Raw genomic sequence first — 19442 nt, 5'->3', positions numbered from 1 at the left:
GGGAGCTGGGGATGGCCTCAGAGGCAAAGTGGAATACCAACCTGGGAGTTCCTTGGTGCAGACCGTAGAAAGGTGTCCAGGGCAGAGGGGATGGACAGATGGAAGCCTGGCAGAGGGCACACGGATGGCTCAGAGAGTAGACTGCTTTGGCTGCAGAGATGAGATGGCAAGCCTGAGACAGGTCAGAAGCAGGCGTTGATTTCCTAACTGGAGCCACTTTAAGGAAGTCTGTCTGTTCCTTGTCTGGACTGGCTTTGTACTCTGTGCTGGGGGACCTCTCTGGTAGCCAGACAGAAGGGCTGGAGAGCAGAGGCAGAGGGATCAATGTGGGTCCAGCTGTAGGGGACAGTTTCAGAGAATGTCAGTAGAACTAGGCACCTTATGGTAGGGACTGTGGCTCCTGCCACAGTCTTAGGTGACTCTGGAGAGAGATGGTGGAATGTGGATCGCGTGGAATCCAAGGTCTCTGGACACCCTGGTAGGCCCTATAGATTCTCACCTGGGTTCTTGGTTCTTCAGGTCCCCGGGATAGTGAAAGTGGAGGTTGGGATGGGTTAGATCTGGCCAGTGGACTCTCAGAGGGGACCTGAATCACAAATAGGGGCTTTTGCTTGAGCAGTTTCACGGTGACAGAGGAGGCATTTTGAGGGACCAGGGGTTCCATATGGACAGAGGAGAAGTTGGCGAAAGATGTCCCAGGATATAGACTGGAGGGACCAGGGGCTGGCTGGGATATCCTGGGAAGTCCTGTGTTCTCAGGGGCTGACCAGGTCCACAGATCAGTGCGATCTGGCTGTGTTCTCCCAGGGCCAGCATGCAGCTCTTAAGTTGACCTTTCCTTCAGAGTTGCCCTCCAGATCTGCTGGGTTTTGGTTTTCTAGTTTTTGTTTTGTTTCGTTTTGTTTTTCTGGCTGGGAAAGTACTTTTGCTCCCAAGCTGGAGCACAGAACAGACTCTGGAGTAGCTGGTTCAAACCTGGCCCTGCCCCTGGCTCTACCCCTGCCTCTGCCTGCTCAGCCCTAGCTCCTACCAGCATACTTTGAAAGGACCTGGGGCCCTCGGGTCCTCTGCCCTCCCTACCAGTTCACACTGGAGGAGAGACCAGAGATCCACACTTGTCATTCATCTCATAGGCCAATGCCATGGCCTGCGATCCGTCTTCCACAGCCTGCCCACAGTCGTTCTCTGGGTTTGCTAAAGTGGCCTGAGAGACCTCCATATGGCTACTCTTCTGCTTGGCTGTTTAATACCTACCTGCATCCCACGGTGGGTCTAAACTGTACTAGGTAGGGACCCTGAGAGTCAGCCGGTAACAGTAAGGAGGGAAAAGAGGAGTGTGTCCTGTTGTAGGGTGAGCTTACACCACATCCCTCCTCCTATGGTGGCTCTGACAGAGTGTGCAATGACTCCTGTCAGCTCCATCTGTCCTTGGGATGTGTGTGTGTGTGCGTGTGCGTGTGCGTGTGCGTGTGTGTGTGTGTGTGTGTGTGTGTTCCTTTTAGCATTTGGGAAGCACACTGGGATATCCTCAGTCCTTTCTGCAGCTTCCTGGGGCCCAGGGGTAACTGTTCCTGACTGACTGCAATTGTTGCTCCAGGACAGTGTGGGCTGGGCTGGGCTGCCCTGCAAGCTGTTCCCAGCCCCTGGATTCACATTTTCTTCTTCTTCTTCTTCTTCTTCTTCTTCTTCTTCTTCTTCTTCTTCTTCTTCTTCTTCTTCTTCTTCTTCTCCTTCTCCTTCTCCTTCTCCTTCTCCTTCTCCTTCTCCTTCTCCTTCTCCTTCTCCTTCTCCTTCTCCTTCTCCTTCTCCTTCTCCTTCTCCTTCTCCTTCTCCTTCTCCTTCTCCTTCTCCTTCTCCTTCTCCTTCTCCTTCTCCTTCTCCTTCTCCTTCTCCTTCTCCTTCTCCTTCTCCTTCTCCTTCTCCTTCTCCTTCCCCTTCCCCTTCCCCTTCCCCTTCCCCTTCCCCTTCCCCTTCCCTTCCCCTTCCCCTTCTTCCCCTTCCCCTTCCCCTTCCCCTTCCCCTTCCCCTTCCCCTTCCCCTTCCCCTTCCCCTTCCCCTTCCCCTTCCCCTTCCCTTCCTCCTCCTCCTCCTCCTCCTCCTCCTCCTCCTCCTCCTCCTCCTCCTCTTCCTCCTCCTTCTTCTAATCCAGGAAACACATTCCACCATTCCTTTATCCCATCTCCAGCAGGCAAGAGGTGCACACAGGTCAGCCCTGGTGAACCCCCTCTGAGCTCCCTGGCTAATCACCTGGAGTCTGAAATGGGGAAGCTGTTTAAAAGAGCATTTAATTCTCTTTTACCAGATGATTTCTCTTACTCATAGACATGAGGTAGAATAATTTGTGCTTTCTTTAGGGGAGACAAGGCGTACTCACTAGTCTAGTTCTCTCTCCTTGGCTTCCACAGGGAGACAGTTTATGGAAGGATATAGCCCTGACAGCCCAGTGTTTCTGGATATTGCCCTGTCCTGGGGGCAAGATGGAGTGGTGGAAGGACAGGCCTCAGGGTCTTCCTCAGCAGGGACAGCACCTGGATATGGTCCTGGGAGAGCTGGGTGGAGCAGCTGGGAAAGGAGGAGGGAGAGAGAGGGCTTCTGGGCTGGAAGCCAGGCCGGTGGTACCATAGGAAAGACTTCAAGTGGACAAAGGTTTCTGGGGCCTAGCTGAGGTACCCCCAAAGGCAGCCAGGTCGTCAGAGGCACTGGCAGACCTTTGAGCCTTTGTGGTAGGGCTGAGCTGGTGTACCGGGTAGCCTTGTATCCAGCTTCAGGCTCCTCATCAATACTGAGGGTTGTGGGGAGGGGCCTTGGGAGTCACCCTGGCCTCCCTGGGTTGTGGACAGGCTGTTTGATCAGTGAGTGTGTAAATTGGGATTTTATGGATTGCTTATTCACTGCTGGAGCTGAGGCCCCCAAATTTCTCTGAGCCCCAGAAGGTGAAGCTTCTTCCTAGGAGGGGGAGGGGAAGGGGGGAAGGCTAGCTCCCCAAAGGCCCCACCCTCCTGCTGTGACTCTTCCCCAGGCCCCAGGCTTTGTCAGTGGAGGGTTGAGCTGCTCAAATGTGCTAATACACTCCCTGGGGGCTGTTGGACAGTGGGACTTATTCTCAGTGCTGTGATTGGCCAGAGACCATGAGAGGGGGTTTGTGAAGGCCGCTCTGTGTGTGTGTGTGTGTGTGTGTGTGTGTGTGTGTGTGCCTGTTTGAGGGAGGGGGTTGGGTGGATGTCCACCCTGCTCAGACCACTGGACAGAGACAAAGGATCTTCTGCTAGCTTGGAACAAGGATTAAGCTCAGAACAAGCTGTTCCCTTACCTGGTCTGGCTGATGAGGGAGCCAACCTGTCTTCTCTTTCTATCTCTATCTGACCAGGCTAGAGAACGGGTGTGTGGGCTGTACGACCTTGTTAAGTGGTGGGCTTGGGTTGCATCTGTTGGAGTAATCCAGCTGAGATTATCTCCCCCTAGGATTCTCCATTGTCTCTCCCCACCCCCTCACTCCCCTTGCAGAGATCCACTTCAGCCCAGGCCTGGCCAGACATCAAGGCTGGACATGGACTGTCCAGGCCTCAGGGGACACAGCTGTGACCCCCGGACTGTGTTGTCATTTGACAGAGCTTTCACTGTGGTTACATTTCTCCCCCTCTGCCAACCCCCATCTGTCTTTGGGATTGGATGAGGATGAGGGTGGTGGGGTGGGGGAGGGGCACTTAGGAGCTGATGGGGGAGGGACGCACAGCCAGCCCCAGGGAGGCCCAGATGACAAACTGCCCTGTCCTACCTTGTGTCCTGCTCTCCGGCCTGCCCCTCCTCTCTCCGGGCAGACCAGACAGGCTGGGCTGGGGGAGGGGGTTACCCCAGTGAGGCTGAGGCCATCTCAGGGAAGCTGGAGTCCAGAGTAACTGGCTGTAAAGCCACCAGGGAGGTTGAAGGAACAGCCTGCATTCTGAGGCCTGCCACCACAGCTCCCACAAAGCAGACTACAGAGCAGAACCTAGGTGGCCATGAGAGCAACCTTATCTAGAACTTTCTATGGTCACATCCTATTTGGAGCCACCGAACGTGACTGTTGAGTGCTTGAAATGTATCCATCGTTATTCCAGGATTACATTTTAGTTTTATTAAGTTTTAATGGGTTTCAATGTGAATAGTTCTTTATGGCTGATGGCTCGCGGCTTGTGGTTGGTGGCTGCTTTTTGGATAGTGTGGGGTTAGAACCTGTGGAGCTCTCTGCCCCACTGTGGCTGCAGCTAAGCACGACCTTTTCTGTCACATCATGCTCCTTCAACAGTCTGTCACATTGTCCCACCTGGAAATGCTGTATGTGTTCCCTGTAGCTATAGACTGATTGCCTGAGTGTGGGGGGCTGAGCTGTTCTCTGGTGAGCCTGGCATGGGTCGGACAGCCACAGTAGCAAAGGGACCTCTAGATGTAAGAGACTGTAGGGGCTTCAGTGGGGTTGCCAACCTGAGAAGGCTTCCTGGAGGAGGTGGGGTGCAATTGGACTGGAGCAGAGCCGCAGCCAGGGAATGGGCTGGTGGTTGGGCTTTGGAGCCCAGTCCTGGTGACACGCTGACTTTGATCCTGAGCAAGGGCACCTGCTCCACTAAAACTGGAGCAGAGAGTAGAGCTGGAAGCATGGATTGAGTCCCATGCCACTCTCAGTAAATGTTATAGCGTGGGAGAACCCCTGCCTCCTTCTCAGCCTCCGTTTTCCCTCCTGTAAGATGGGAGAGCAGTGCTCTTTGTTGGTTCTCCCTGAGAAGAAAGACTGATGCTAACTGACATCTTTGCAAATCCTGCAGCCCAGGAGAAGGGGAAGGCTTGCTCCTCAAGGGTGCTGGCCCCTGGCCTGGCCTCTCAAGAGGACAGCAGATGGTCACAGCTTGGCTGTGACCCTGACTGAGGACACAGACAGGGATTTCTTTGCTGCCCCCTCCCCCAGTTCGTGTATGCGCACACATGGCCCGGATGGGGGCCACTTGGCCAGCCTTGCTCAGGGCTGACCTCCTGCTGTTTGGCATTTGACATATGAGGAGGCTGAGGGCAGTACCCCCACACCCTCACCCTGGAGAGGAGCCAGGCTGGCGGGGAGGCCTCACTACCTCCAGGAAGCAGGGTCCCAAGGGCCCTGATCTCTTTACCATGTGTCTGTGGCCTTTGATGGGAATTCCGTTGCCCCTTTTGTCTTCTGTTGGAGGCCTGTGAGAGGGGAGCTGAAGGGAGAGGGGGAGGCGGGGTGGGTCCTGGGGAGCCAGGATGGGTGCCTTTGGGCTCCAGTCCAGTCGGTGCTGAGTGCTTTCCCCTCGTGTTCTTAGAGATGAAGCCCACTCTCCATTGATTGCTGGCTTCTCTTGCCATCCTACCTTCTTAGCGAGACCCCATTTCCCATATATGGAGACAGAAGAAACAATTTTGAGCCTCTTTGGGTGCCCATGCACCCATCCACCCACCCATCCACCCATCCACCCACCCACCCACTCACCCTACCTACCCATCCACCTACCCATCCATCCATCCATCCATCCATCCATCCATCCATCCATCCATCTACCCATCCATCCATTCACTCACCCATCCACCCACCCACCCACTCACCCTACCTACCCATCCACCTACCCATCCATCCATCCATCCATCCATCCATCCATCTACCCATCCATCCACCCACCCACCCATTCACCCACTCACCCATCCATCCATCCATCCATCCTAAAACCTATAAAGAATTACTGTGTACCAGGCACTGTCTTAGCTGCTTGGGACAAAGCACACAAAGTGCTGACTCTTGTGAGGCTTCTTAGTGGTTCCAAGGAGGAGAAAGCAGCCTATAGGTAAAGTGCTGGCAAGAGCATGAGCATGAGGATGAGGGGCCAGTGGGTGAAGTGAAGCCGAGGATGAGAATGAGCCACCTGGGGTGGGAGCACTGTGACAGGGATGACGGCTGAGGTGGAGGACTCAGATTCATCCACCCATCCCTATGTAGACAGTTCTGTCAGGACTGCATAGCAGTGAGAAGAATTTCAGCTTCTAATCTGAGAGGAGTGGGTAAAGGACCCATGAGATGGCTCAATCATGCAATCGTGAGGATCTGAGTTCTATTCACCACAGAAAAAAACGCCAGGCGCAGTAGTGTAGTGACCCAGGCTGGGAGGCAGAAACAGACGGATTCCTGGGCTCAGTGGCCGGCTAGCCGAATCAGTCAGTTGTAGGTTTGGCAAGAGATGCTGTCCTCAAAAGTAAGGTGGAGGGCAACTGAGAAAAACCTTTAACATCGACCTCTGGCACACACACACACACACACACACACACACACACACACACACACGAAGGAGTAAAAAAGCTTTTGATGGATGGATGGTGACACATTGGACATTTCAGAGCACCCCCTAGGACTAGTGGGGAGCAGAGAGGACAATGCAGTGATTGGGGTGAGTGAGAAATGCCCCTGAGGTGCAGAGCTCCACTCTGTACACAGTTAGAAGTTGGGGCAGCTAACAGCTAAAGTGTGAAGGGGAGGATGATGAGAGGCAGCGTCAGCCTGAACAACCAGAAGGGAGGAAGCTGCCCTCTCCTGCCACAGAGAAGGCTGAGGCTGTGTGGAGGGTGGGGTGGTAGCCAGAAATTTGATCCGGGGTCATGCTTTTGGTATTGTCTTGGTGTTTTGAGACAAGGTTTCATGAAGGCAGCCTACAAACTCATTACTTAATCCGAGGGTGACTTTCCCGACTCCCCTCTCTCCCCCTTCTGAGTGCTCAAGTGGCCAGGCATGAGCTACCATGCTCAGCCTTGAGTCTGGGGCTTGTTCACTATGGCAGTCAACTGTTGGACTGCAGGCTGCATGTGCAGGCCATGGCGGAGCCCCGTTAAGAGACTGAGGCTGCAGAACTCTTCCTGGGTAGCAGCCACACACAAGTGATGCTCAAATATTTGAGCCTGGCTGTAATCATCCAAATACCTGAAGAGAGAGAGAGAGAAGTCAGAGCCCAGGTCTGTGAGCCTGTGAGGCTGGGGCATGACGTGCAGCTGGAGAGGCAGAGAAGCGGTAGGGGCAGAGAAAGCCTGCTGGTCTGGTGTCAGTGGCGGGAGATGTGTCAAGGCAGGCGAGTGGTGTGTTGGGCCTGAACACAGAGATGAAATGAGACAAGAGGGATCTGAAATAATAATTTAGACAACTTTCAAGCTGTTGGCTTCGGGAAAGTTTTAAAAAAGCAGGCAGAGGATGTAGTCAGAGATTACTCCAGGCTTTGCCCCCTACAGTGGGAAAAATCACAGCATATTGTGGGCTGATGACGACACAGTGGTGAGTGGAGAGGGGGAGACTGGCCATGCAGGAGAGAGGGGAGAGCTGGGAAAATAGGATCAGGGCCCAGCAGGAAGACCACAAACAGCCCATCCGTCCACCTCTGTTCTTGGGGCCAAGAAGACTTTATCCAGCCTCCCCAAGGAAGTAAGGGGTTAGTGACAGAGGGCCAGGGAGGAATGCGTGAGAGAAACAGGACTCTCCGTGGACCCCGATGGTCTGACATATTTAGTGAGCAGAGAGCACACGGCAGGTGTGAGATGGGGCATGAGCCAAAAGCCTGTGTGTGGTTCTGAGTGAGCAGGGCTGGTTTCTCTGGATCTCTTCCGGGAGGGATAGTGGCTTACATCCTTGTGTTAGGCTGGTCCCCCTCAGCAGAGAGACTGGTGTTGTTCTCAGACAGTTGACAGAGGATGAACATCTTAGATAGAGGCAAGTGGAGAATCAGTCCAACAAGGAGCTTAACTGTTCCGCCATCCTCACGCCTCTGCTCATGTCCTCCAGACCTGTGAGTGCTTCTCGTACCCCTCTGCCTCACCTTCTCTGCAGCCCCATGATCTTTACCCTGGCTCTGAGCTAGAGTGAAGTTAGGGACAGCTGGGGAGGGCATCACATCTCCTGCTCCCTCAGAGCACCGCTCCTCGGTGGGTGCAGATAGAACATGCTGGTCCTGAGGGAAGAGGTCCCCTTTCCAGGGCCGGCCACGCCTCCGTGGCACTGTTCTAGCCCCTGAAAATATCTACTTACGTTTGTGGAATGGGAGTAGGGGAGAGGACTGGCATGGATGCTGTTTGTGGCTCGGCAAACCTATCCCTTCTTTTCTCATCTTGGGCTGGATTCTGTGTCAAGGCTCTAATCTTTGCAGACCCATCTTGAGTGATGTACAGATCACTCAAGCCTTGTGCTGTGTCTGAACTTCCAGTATCGTTTCTTCCTCCCTCCCTCCCCCTCTCTTTGTTTGCTTTCAAACAAGCAAGACAACAACAACAACAACAAAACCAATCAGGCAGGTCTCAGTAAGAACATATTCTTACAGAGGACCTGAGTTTGGTTCTTAGCATCTACGTTATGTGGCCTGTAATTCTAGTTCCAGGGGACATCATGCCTCTTTGGCATCTGTTGGTACTTGCATAAATGTGCACATCACTCTACAAAGACACCACACACACACACACACACACACACACACACACACACACCCTTTCTTTTTAAAGATTTATGTGAGTACACTGTAGTTGTCTTCAGACACACCAGAAGAGGGAGCCAGATCACATTGCAGATGGTTGTGAGCCACCTTGTGGTTGCTGGGAATTGAACTCAGGACCTCTGGAAGAGCAGTCAGTGCTCTTAACTGGGCCATCTCTCCAGCTCAAAGCTAGGTTTCCTCACAACCTTTTGTAACTCTAGTCTCAAGGGATTCAACACTCTCTTCTAGCCTCTTTGGGCACCAGGCATGTGGTTGGTGCACAGGCCTACATGTAGGCAAAACACAAAAATACCAACAGTTGTCAGAGTCAGAGTTTTAAGACTAGTAGTGATTAAAAAAAAAAAACTTTGTTGTTGTTTGTTTGCTTGTTTGTGTAGTCTTGGCTGGCCTGGAACTCACTCTGTAGACAGGCTGCCCTGCCTCTACCTCCTGAGTGCTAGGATTAAAGGCGTGTGCCACCACCTGGCCTTGAAGCTTCACTTTTAATTTGAATGTTTTGAGGAGCTTCAGTCAAGCTTGCTCGCACAGCACCTCATGTGGTTGTTCGTGGAGAACGCTTGTTTTTCAAATGCTGTTAGCCACAGCAGGGGCTACACAGCCCTTGCTCTGCTCCACCTAACTCTAATGCAGCTTTGGCTGGCACTGCTCCATTCCTCCTTCCTCCTGTACGGCCTCCTCCCTTTCCTCCTGACCAAACTGTTCAGCAAGGCTGTGAACTTGGGCCACACTCTGACCCTATCCTACCTGTCATTGTCTGCCATGTGATGATGGATACCTCGAAAGCAACCAAAGTGTCAAAAGGGAGAAGACAGCATATTTAGCAAGTATGGACCACAGTCACTTTTCCTAGACAGGCATTGAGCCCCATCCATACTAGATCCCGTGCCAGGTCCCCAGTCGTCCCCCCAAGCAGGAGAATCCTGCTGTGCTAGGGCCTGTTCTCTGGCCTGGAAATGGAGAAAGAGGTTGCTGTGTGGTAATTGCAAGGACTGGAGCTGGTACCCAGTCCTCCCGGTCTACACTTAACTGTCTCTCGGGTTTGTTTTTTGTTTTGTTTTGTTTTGTTTTGTTGTTTTTTTTTTCAATAGCTGGGGGGTTGGCATGAGGGGCAGGGTCCAGAGGAGTGAGGCCTGTTCAGGCTCTGCCAGGGACTGTGGAACGCCCCCACCCCACCCCAAGAGTTGTAAGCAGTAGACAAAAGCCCATGACAAAAGGCCTGTGGGAGCCTCCGTGAATAGATTAACGAGATCTCCATGCGGAGGCCCCACAATGGGATTCTCCACTCAGCCCTTTTGTTCCAGGCTAAAATAATGGAGCTGGAGGAGGCTTGCCCAGAAGGGGGCATCAGCCCTCCTCCACCACGGTTGAGTGGTGTCCAGATGCCCCTTCTCTACCGTGCACCCCTCCTTCCCTCACTCAGCAGAGGATGATGGAATCTGGCATGTCTGAGGGGCTCCTGGGAATGCAGAGGGGTGCTGACACGGTGGTTGCCCTTTGTTGCCATCCCATCATGTCTAGACTGTGTGACTTAATTTTTAAGAAGCCCTGTAGGATTTTAGTGAAATGTTTGGCTCTTCCCACGGAGCCAATAGTTGTTGACAAAGTGTAAAGCTTAGGTGAAGGTTACGTCTGTCGCTGTGGCCACCCAGTGACAGTGTGAGGTTTGCTGGGGATTAGAAGAAGAACAGTATCAAACCTCAAGCCCTGCCTAGTGTACAGAGATGGGTGGGGCACCCGTAGGCAGCAAGACCTCAGGAGGGTAGTGCGGGACTATGGCAGGTTGGTGGATGTTGGCACACTGGGGACCCCCACAGAAGGTGGAATCACTGTTTTGCAATCTTGGATTTCCTTACAATGAGAAGTGGCGCTGTAGGAGAACCTTTACTCTTGTACTCAGTAATTCTGTAACCACTGCTTGCTTTGTTGTGCTCTGGACAAAGCTAGGCAGAGACTAGAGACTACTACTACTACATACACACACACACACACACACACACACACACAGAAAGACACACAAAACCACACAGATAGAAAGGCACACACAGATACACACACACACACACACACACACATATATATATATATATATACAGAGAGACAGAGAAAGAGACACAGACACATATATACACAGAGAAAGACCGACAGACACAGAGACACACATATGTACACACATGTACACACACAGGCAGATGGACATACACATGCACCATCCCTGTGTGGAAAGAGGGGGTGGAAGAGGTGTGGAAAGAGTCTCAGCTACCAACCACTAGGGCAGACCACAAAAACTAAACAAGGAACTGTTTTCCAGCCCTGGGCAACGTGCAGTTGTGTGACAGCATTTCCACAGGGAAAGGGACAGTCCTTTTGGGGCTGTTTGGCCAGGAGGATACAAATTTCCCCATGAGGTTTGAAGAGCAAACCCATAGCACTGGGAGACGGCTATGTCTACGGGAAAATACTGAAGCTATTTTCCTAGGCCAGGGACAGGTGTGCTGGTACCTTAGCACTGTGACTCTCAGGCTGAAGGACAAAGGGCTTGGAGACAGGCATTGCAGGGAGATGTCAAGAGCCATAGTTTTGACCCCTGTCTGTTGTGGACCAGCTGTGTGAGCTCTTCCTGCACCTCTGTCTAACATGAGTAAATCACAGAGCAGGGGTCTATGAAGTGGCATGAGAACCACCTCGTCCTGTCAGAGCAGGAAGACTTCTAGCCAGCTCCTTGCTCTATCTCCCAGATCAAGTAGACTGTTCAGCACTGAGCCAAAGGGCACTACCTGGGATTTGTAGTTCAGACTGCTGTTCACATGTCATTTTGAACCCTCAGTCCCTCTGCCTGCTATGTATTATGCCCTTTAACCTGGAGAAACAGGTTCCATAAGGTTGGGTAGTCTGCTCACCTGTGTCTGAATCTGGCTCTGAAACATGCTTCTGATTCAAAGCTCCTATCTTGCCCAAATCTTTCCTCACCCTGGCTCTGCTGACCTAGGGACTATAGGGTAGGGTATGAGATGGAAGGGATGCAGAAGGACAGGTGGTTGTGTGGAAGTGTTAAGGGGTGGTGGTGGGGGGCAGGGAGTTACAGATCTCCACCCATACTGAAGGCCAGGCCTGTGTGGACAAACCTGGGTCCACTCTTCAGTGTGTTGTATGCATTCGCAGGTGGTCTTGCTGGATACCAGCACTTCTGAGTGCACATGGGTCTAAGGCTGCACACTCTTGCTTTCTGGTGTGTCTCCAGGCTCCTTTTGCTACCAGTTTCAACCTGAACACAGGTGCTGAAGCCTGGTCCCTCCCCCTTCTTTGTTCAACCTTGTTCTTGGGCACTAGGATTCAGACCAGATCTTTGTCCTTTCCCTTGCAGGGCTTGAGGAAAATGTAACACTCCAGAACTCGGCTTAGCAGAAGTTGCTGGAAGAACAGCCCTTGACTAGCTGCTAGCCTAAAGGCCATGTAGCTGATCATGGTCACCACACATAGACAGCGATCTTCAAAACAAGGGGTTCAGAGCCAGGCTGGCAGTTAGTGGGGACCCAGGGTCAACAGAAGTCATCTTGGAGATATGAGAAGAGTTCACTCTCAAGGGGGAAGGTGATGGGGCACAGCAGTTAGGTTGGACCAGATCCTGTGCTTGGTCAGGTTAGGGATGTACTGAGGTGGGTGGACCGGCAGGCTTTTGGTTACAAGGTGTATACAGATGCAGATAAAGGTGAGAACAGGGACTGTGTCTTTGCCTTTCCTTTTTCCTGGCTAAAGTGGAGTGCACATGACCTAAAATGTCTGAGGGGACCAGCTAGTGAATGAGTAGAATGAGGTACCATGTCAAGCACAGGGTCTCCTCTAAAGAGGAACGATTCCTGCAGAGGAAATCGAGAATCAGGCTGGGAGAACAGGTCAAAGTGAACATGGGCCCCTGGGGTCCAGAGTCTGATGAGGTCTGGTGGAGGACTGAGGTGAAGACTGCTGGGTTGCCCAAGGCCTGACAGTGAGAAGAGACAATGAGCATAAGGGAGTTGGAAGCTCATGAGGACAAGCTCAGGCCTAGGTCTTTACTGTGCCCCTCTTCCCCTGCAGGGTTTGTGTACTCAAGGGAGGGACACAAGGGTCCTCAAGGTCACAGGTCTTTGCTCTGAGCCAGAACACAGGTAATAACAGTAACTGGGGCCAGAGCCTGGGTTTGATGTCATGACACACTTGCATAGATGTAACCGATGCTACTTCCTATGACTCTGTCACTGGATAACTTGTCTCCTGACGTCCTGGGAAACTGCTCCTTTGACACCAGGGCATGGCTCTCATCTTTGAAAACCCCTCAGTGAGAGGTGAGAATCTGAAACGCGTCCCTCACGTCGTGTGACTGGCTGCTGTTGCCCTCCAGAACTTACCTTCCCTCTAGGTGCCAGTGCCTTCGCTAATGCCTTCTCTGTGGACCATCAGGCCTTTCCCTATGTGGTTGATAGATGGTGAACATGTGGCGGGTTTCACCTTCCAAGGCTGTCTTTTGCCGTTAGTCACGGCACAGCCACATCACCGTGTATGGCCGTTGCCAGTATGGCTGGGTGTGTGCAGAACCAGAGGAAACACTCCAAACCTGCACGCATGCACCCTGTCACAACTCTAGAAACCACATCTGGTCCTCTCCATAGGTTCACCATGGTTAGTTTTGTAGGTGTGCACTGTACAAGAGCCTGTCTAGCTCTGTAGGTTGTGATGTGTCCAGCAGGTGGCAGTAGTGTCCCAAGGAAGCCAGCTGTGGTTTGTTTTGCTCTGTGCAGTTGACGCTGGTGTTAAACAACAGGGCCTGAGTGCTAGGAATGCAGGCATAGACAGCTGCATCCGACCAGCCCAGTTGTTCTGGGTGTGCTGGTCCCGCCATCCAGGATGCACTGCTCCCTGTAACCCTTCAAGGTGCTGTCAAGACACCAGTCCTTTGGTGAGTCCTTAGCCAGGAGTGTCATGCTCTCAAGAGCCGCAGGGCCCGAGGCCTGTACCTCTACTTTCTTCACAAAGCATGCTACTTTCTGGACTCCTCAGCTGACTGAACCACTCGAGACATCTTCTGACCTAACCCCATGCCTAGTGGAACATGTGGGATTTGCTTGATACTATTTTGCCAAGAAGCTAGAGGTAAAGCTTGGTAGCGTTTACCTGGCACGCAGGAAGTCCTGGGTTCAATCCCCAGTGCAGCCAAATATGCCCACACACCAATACAGAATTCAGAAGCTTGGGCTTGAGAAGAAATCATTGTAAACCCAGGATACCATGGGCTCACGTAGTCTTTGGAATTTTGTCCTTGGGTCAGGCCAGCTGGTGCAAGTGCCTACATGGTGCTATTTCTTTGGCCCTGGATCTCCTATTGGTTCAGGATTGGTGCATTGACAGGTGCTAGAGGAGTGTGTGGGGAACCTTCTGGGGACATTTACTCTCTTCATGGTACAGAGACATGGTGGTATTCACAGATTGGCTCTAGGACCCCTACCCACGAACAATTTTGCTCCCTTTGAGTAACAGGCGTTTTGCAAAGTGAGTCTGATCATATCTCCGTCTCCATTTGGTGACTTGGGAAGCTTGGAACAAATGAGGGCTTTTTCTTAGGGGGGGAAGGGGGGTTGAGACAGGGTTTCTCTGTGTATCCCTGGCTGTCCTGGAACTCACTCTGTAGACCAGGCTGGCCTTGAACTCAGAAATCCGCCTGCCTCTGCCTCCCAAGTGCTGGGATTAAAGGCATGCGCCACCACTGCCCAGCCAGGGCTCATTTTTAACCTCTCTGGTGACAAGAACCCAGGTCCTCAAGCTTGAGGCAGGCAGGTACTTTACCAGCCCTGTGGTACCCTTGACATGACCTGCATGTTCTGTCTATCTCACGCACCCCAGCATACTATCTGCACATCCCAAATAATGTTTGTGAGCTGATGGGGCCCATTTCGGATGGAGCAGGTAGCGGTGCCTGCCCAGATGTCATGTTACAAACAGCATTAGGTCAGGTTCTAGTTTCTTTTAGGCCAGTGGTTCCCCATCTTCCTAGTGCTGCAACCCTAAATATGGTTGCTCATGCTGTGGTTGATTCTCAACCATAATATTATTCTCATTGCTGCTCCAAAGTTCTAACTTTGCTACTGTTATGAATCATAATGTAATTTTGGGGGTGGGGGGTCGTGACCCCCAGATTGAGAACTACTGCTTTAGCCAAAGGCCAGAAGAAATCCAAGGGCCAGGAAATACGCGTTGCTGGGCTAGCCACTGCGGCTTCCAGGGTCGATGGGCAAGATCACACTCCAGGGCCCGTGGTGGACTTGGGATCTCAGGGAAGGCCAAGGTGCACAGAGTAGGAATGTCAACCTGTTGGACCTCCTACCCAGCAGCTCTGGACAGGTCGAACCAACCTTTACAAACCTTGATGCCCTGCAGTGACCTGCACACAGTGAGGGAACATGGCTCTGGTTCTTCCCTCCATCAGATCCATGGAGGGGCATAGCTGGTGTAGTCAGGATAACTTGCCAGGAGTGCATGTTGACCATGGCATTTCTGCGTTCCTCTTGGTGTAGAGCAAACTATTTTAAAAAACGAATTCTAGGACCAAAGAGTGGTAGGGTAGCCTGTCATCGGCTAACTAGCCTGTCAGTGGGTCCCTAGAGCCACTGTAGGAGCTGACCAGTCGCTGCTCTTCTTGCCTGCAGCTCTGTTGAAGATGCACTGGACACCGGAACACGCCCAGCCCCTCAACCAGTGGCCAGAGCAGCACCTGGACGTCTCCTCCACCACCCCGTCGCCTGCCCACAAATTGGAGCTGCCTCCAGGGGGTCGCCAGCGCTGCCACTACGCTTGGGCACACGACGACATTTCCGCCCTCACAGCCTCCAACCTCCTCAAGCGCTACGCCGAGAAGTACTCCGGAGTCTTGGACTCGCCCTACGAGCGCCCGGGTCTGGGCAGCTACGGTGACACCTCCTTCCTCAACGGTGCCAAAGGGGACCCGGAGCCCTGGCCCGGGCCTGAGCCACCTTACCCTCTAGCCTCGCTCCACGAAGGCCTCCCGGGAGCCAAACCGGCCGGCGCCGGAGGCTCCGCGGGCCTCGGGGGCTCCCCGGTGGTAACCGGGAACCTGACCGAGCCGCTCTACACGGGCAACGCGTGCGGGGCCCCGGCGGCGGCCACCGAGTACGCGGCGGGCTACGGAGGCGGGTACCTAGCGCCCGGCTACTGCGCGCAGTCGAGCGCCGCGCTCGCCCCGCCGACCCCGGCCGCGCTGCTGCAGCCAGCGCCGCCGCCCGGCTACGGGCCCTCGGCGCCGCTCTACAACTACCCCACGGCCGGCTACGCGGCGCAGCCTGGCTACGGGGCGCTCCCGCCGCCCGCCGCGCCGCCCGCGCCCTACCTGCCCTCCGGGCTGGCGGCGCCCACGCCCCTGCCCGCGTCCGCTCCGCCCCGGCCCGCGCCCTACGGCTTCCCCGCGGCCGCCGAGGGCGTGTCGCTGAAGCGCAAGGCGGCGGACGAGGGCGCGGAGGCTCGCTACCGCAAGTACGCGTACGAGCCCAAGGCCCCCGCGGCCGACGGCGCCGCCTACCCCGCCGCGGACGACGAGTGTCGGGGCAACGGGTTCCGCTCGAAGCCACCCGGGGCGACGGAGGATGGGACCGGCAAGTACGGCGCCGGCGGGCCTCTCAAGGTCCTGGGCTCCCCCGCCTACGCCCCGCAGCTCGAACCCTTTGACAAGTTCCCGGAGCGGGTCCCGGCCGCCCACGGAGGCTTCGCCGAGCTGTCGGGGGAGCCCGCCAAGGGCGTGGACCCGGGGGCGCTGGAGCTGGTGAGCAGCAAGATCGTGGACTGCGGGCCCCCCGTGCAGTGGGCAGACGTGGCGGGCCAGGGCGCGCTCAAGGCGGCGCTGGAGGAGGAGCTGCTGTGGCCCTTGCTGAGGCCGCCCGCCTGTCCCGGCAGCGCGCGCCCGCCGAGGACCGTGCTGCTCTTCGGACCCCGCGGCTGCGGCAAGGCGCTGCTGGGGCGCTGCCTCGCCACCCGGCTGGGGGCCACGCTGCTGCGCCTGCGCGGAGCCAGCCTGGCGGCCTCGGGCGCCGTCGAGGGCGCGCGCCTCCTGCAGGCGGCCTTTGCGGCTGCGCGCTGCCGCCCGCCCGCCGTGCTGCTCATCAGCGAGCTGGACGCGCTGTTGCCGGCGCGGGACGACGGCGCGTCGCTGCGGGCGCCGCTGCTGGCCTGCCTAGACGGCGGCTGCGGCGCGCGCGCCGACGGCGTGCTGGTGGTGGGTACCACCTCCCGGCCGGCCGCCCTAGACGAGGCCACCCGCCGGCGGTTCGCGCTGCGCTTCTACGTAACGCTGCCCGACGGCGCGGCGCGCGGGCAGATCCTGCAGAGGGCGCTGGCTCAGCAGGGCTGTGCGCTGAGCGAGCGGGAGCTGGCCGCCCTGGTGCAGGCCACCCAGGGCTTCTCTGGGAGCGAGCTGGGGCAGATGTGCCAGCAGGCAGCGGCCGAGGCGGGCCTCTCCGGACTGCAGAGGCCCCTCTCCTACAAAGACCTGGAGGTTGCTCTAACCAAGGTGGGCCCTCGGGCTTCCCCCAAGGAGCTGGACTCGTTAGTTGAGTGGGACAAAATGTATGGCTCCGGACACTGAGGGTGGCAGGGGAGGCCAACTCTGCCTGGGGGAGGATGTCTTTGGCCAAAGGAGTGATGAATGTGGGGCGGGAGAGGGAAGGCTCTCCCGGTGGATATTTTTTTTTTTTTTTTTTTTTTTAAATGGGAAGGAAAATGCTTCTGCCAGGCAGATCGATGCCATATGCACCGGTGTACTCAGGTTTTTTCCTATTTATTGTGGACGGGAAGTTCGTCATCTCCGCTCGGCAGACCGGGCACACCCGACATGAGTTGGCACCAAGGCCTAAGGAACGCCTGCTCTCTCTCCATCACCTTTGTCTCTTGTCCTCTGAGTGACGCCTTCCTTTCCTATCCTACTTTCTCAGTATTGGCTTAGTTTTCTCCTCAGGGTTTTGTCTCTGGCCCCTCCCCAAGCTGTCTCTGTTCCTTTTCAGCTCCTCCTTCCTGTCCTCATCTATCACCCTCTGTGCTTCCGTCTCTGTGTCTCTGTATCTCCCGTATCTCCCGGACCTATGCTTTAACCCACCCTCCCTCATTGTTCTGATTGACACTGCAGCGACTCTTGGCGGAAGTTCTTTTGGCCCAGAGGCTGAGAAGGGGGGTGAGCAGGGAGCCCCAAGCCCCCTCCGTACCTTACCCACCTGAAATCTTGGGATCTTAGGGGTGGGACAAGGATAAAAACCACCCAAAGAAGGCTTTTGTTTTGCTTTTTTGGTTTGTTCATTTTTGAGGGGAAGTCCCAGAAATGTAGGTTGCTTAATATTTTAGGTCTCTTATTTTTTGTAAGATGTGTAGTATGTGCTGTTTTTCGTTTTATTTTGACAACTCAGGAAGAAACTGACCTCAGAAAGAATGTTAGAGTTTGGCTGCTCTCCTGTTACCCCCAGCCCTGGCCCTGGGGAGCAGATTCTCCCAGATCAGAGAGACTTGGGGCTAATGAGTAAGACCTTACATGAACCCCAAACTGCTGTTCCTGGGATAGAAGCAGAATGTATCTAAGGGCTTCCTTCCCTGGCCCAGCTTGCAAGCAAGAGGTGAGGGTCTGGGCAGGGGCTCCAGAGGGCAGGGCTTGCTGCTTTCTTGCCATCCCCCGACCCCCTGCGGGGCCCAGTCCTCAGCTTCGGGTGGTCTGTGAACCTTACAGAGAGTTGGGGTGCTCTTGTCCATTTCCCGCCTTAGAGGTGACCCGGGCAGAAGGTTCTCAGGCCTCTGACTGGAAGCAGGTTCTGTTTTAGGCTCTCGATAATGGTCTGGCCACAAGTCTAGCTGGATACACTATTGACTACTAGGAGCCAGGCCACCTGTGATGAGGCAGAACACTGCCCTGGGAAGGGCTCTGTGTCTCTGTGTGGAGGTGTCTACTTTTCCCCATGGAGCTCTGGGTCTGGACCTGGAGCACCTGGAAGGAACTGGGTGTTTTCCTGTGATGTCAGTCCAGAGCCTTTCTCTGCAAACCACATTCCTCCTGCTCCTTCTCTTGATAAGTCTTCAGCTCTTTGCCTCTCAGGCCATTTCACTATCTTTGGTGCAAAGAAGGGACACCTCCCCATCTTTGTCCCCCTCCCCACCCCCCCCCCCGTTAGCTCCCCTGCTTAACCCTACAGCTCCTAGATCCCTTCACTTTCTGGATGCTGAAGATGCCACGAGAGACATGGCAGGGGCAGGGTGCTGAGGGCATGTGTGAGCTGAGGAGTGCAAACAGGAGAGCTGCCGTTTCCCCTTCATCTTTGTTCTCTCTGGAGGCAGCCGACCAAGTACAGGACTTGATGCCTCAAATCGAGTGGCATGACGCTGATGACCCTCCGTGGGGCACAGAGTAAGGGAGTTCTCTCAGGTCTGGGGGTGGGGGTGGGGTACTGGGGCAGGGAAGTAGGGTTGGGAACCCAGCTATCCCTTCAAACAGCAGCACCATTAGGGGGCTGGGTAGGAGTTCATGGACCAATGGCTAGGGTCCCCACACTTCCTTTGCTGGGCTCTTTCTGTTTCCCAGGTTTGGAAGCTTTGCACAAGAAGACAGCCCCCGGCTGCAGCACCTACCTCATGAGCATGGGGCAGGATGGCAGGGCAGGTCTAGCCCTAGCAATGTTGGGGGGGCATACCAAAGAATCCAGGGATGGAGCGTAGGGGAGGGTGTGCCGGCCCTCCACTCCCTCTGCTAACATTGGGTTGGGATCCTCTCTCAGTTGTAACCTGTTTCTACCTCATTTTGCTGTGTGTTGTACATGGACATATTTATCTCCCGTCTGATGATGCTCTGCAGCTGTGGTCTGTCTACCTCAGAAGAGACTGTATTTTAAAAGAAAATATTACACAGTATTAAAGTTATGACGTGTGGTA

General features: G+C 54.6%; 1 protein-coding gene across 3 annotated transcripts in view; it reads left to right on the top strand.

The window, feature by feature from the left end:
- Positions 1 to 19442, top strand: part of Fignl2 (fidgetin like 2) — a 27976-nt gene extending 8534 nt beyond the window's left edge. For 2 of the 3 annotated variants that reach the window (XM_034517054.2, XM_076912122.1), the window contains exon 2: positions 15179 to 19442. In XM_034517054.2, the coding sequence (XP_034372945.1) occupies positions 15190 to 17124 (1935 nt within the window). In that variant the 5' untranslated portion in view covers positions 15179 to 15189 and the 3' untranslated portion in view covers positions 17125 to 19442. Of the gene's footprint in view, positions 1 to 11725; positions 12824 to 15178 lie in introns of those variants that run through there. The other variant, XM_076912121.1, reaches the window with a different exon arrangement.

Source organism: Arvicanthis niloticus, chromosome 13 (genome assembly GCF_011762505.2).
Source record: "Arvicanthis niloticus isolate mArvNil1 chromosome 13, mArvNil1.pat.X, whole genome shotgun sequence".
NCBI classification, from domain to species: Eukaryota; Metazoa; Chordata; class Mammalia; order Rodentia; family Muridae; genus Arvicanthis; species Arvicanthis niloticus.
This window is presented reverse-complemented; position numbering and strand designations above follow the sequence as displayed.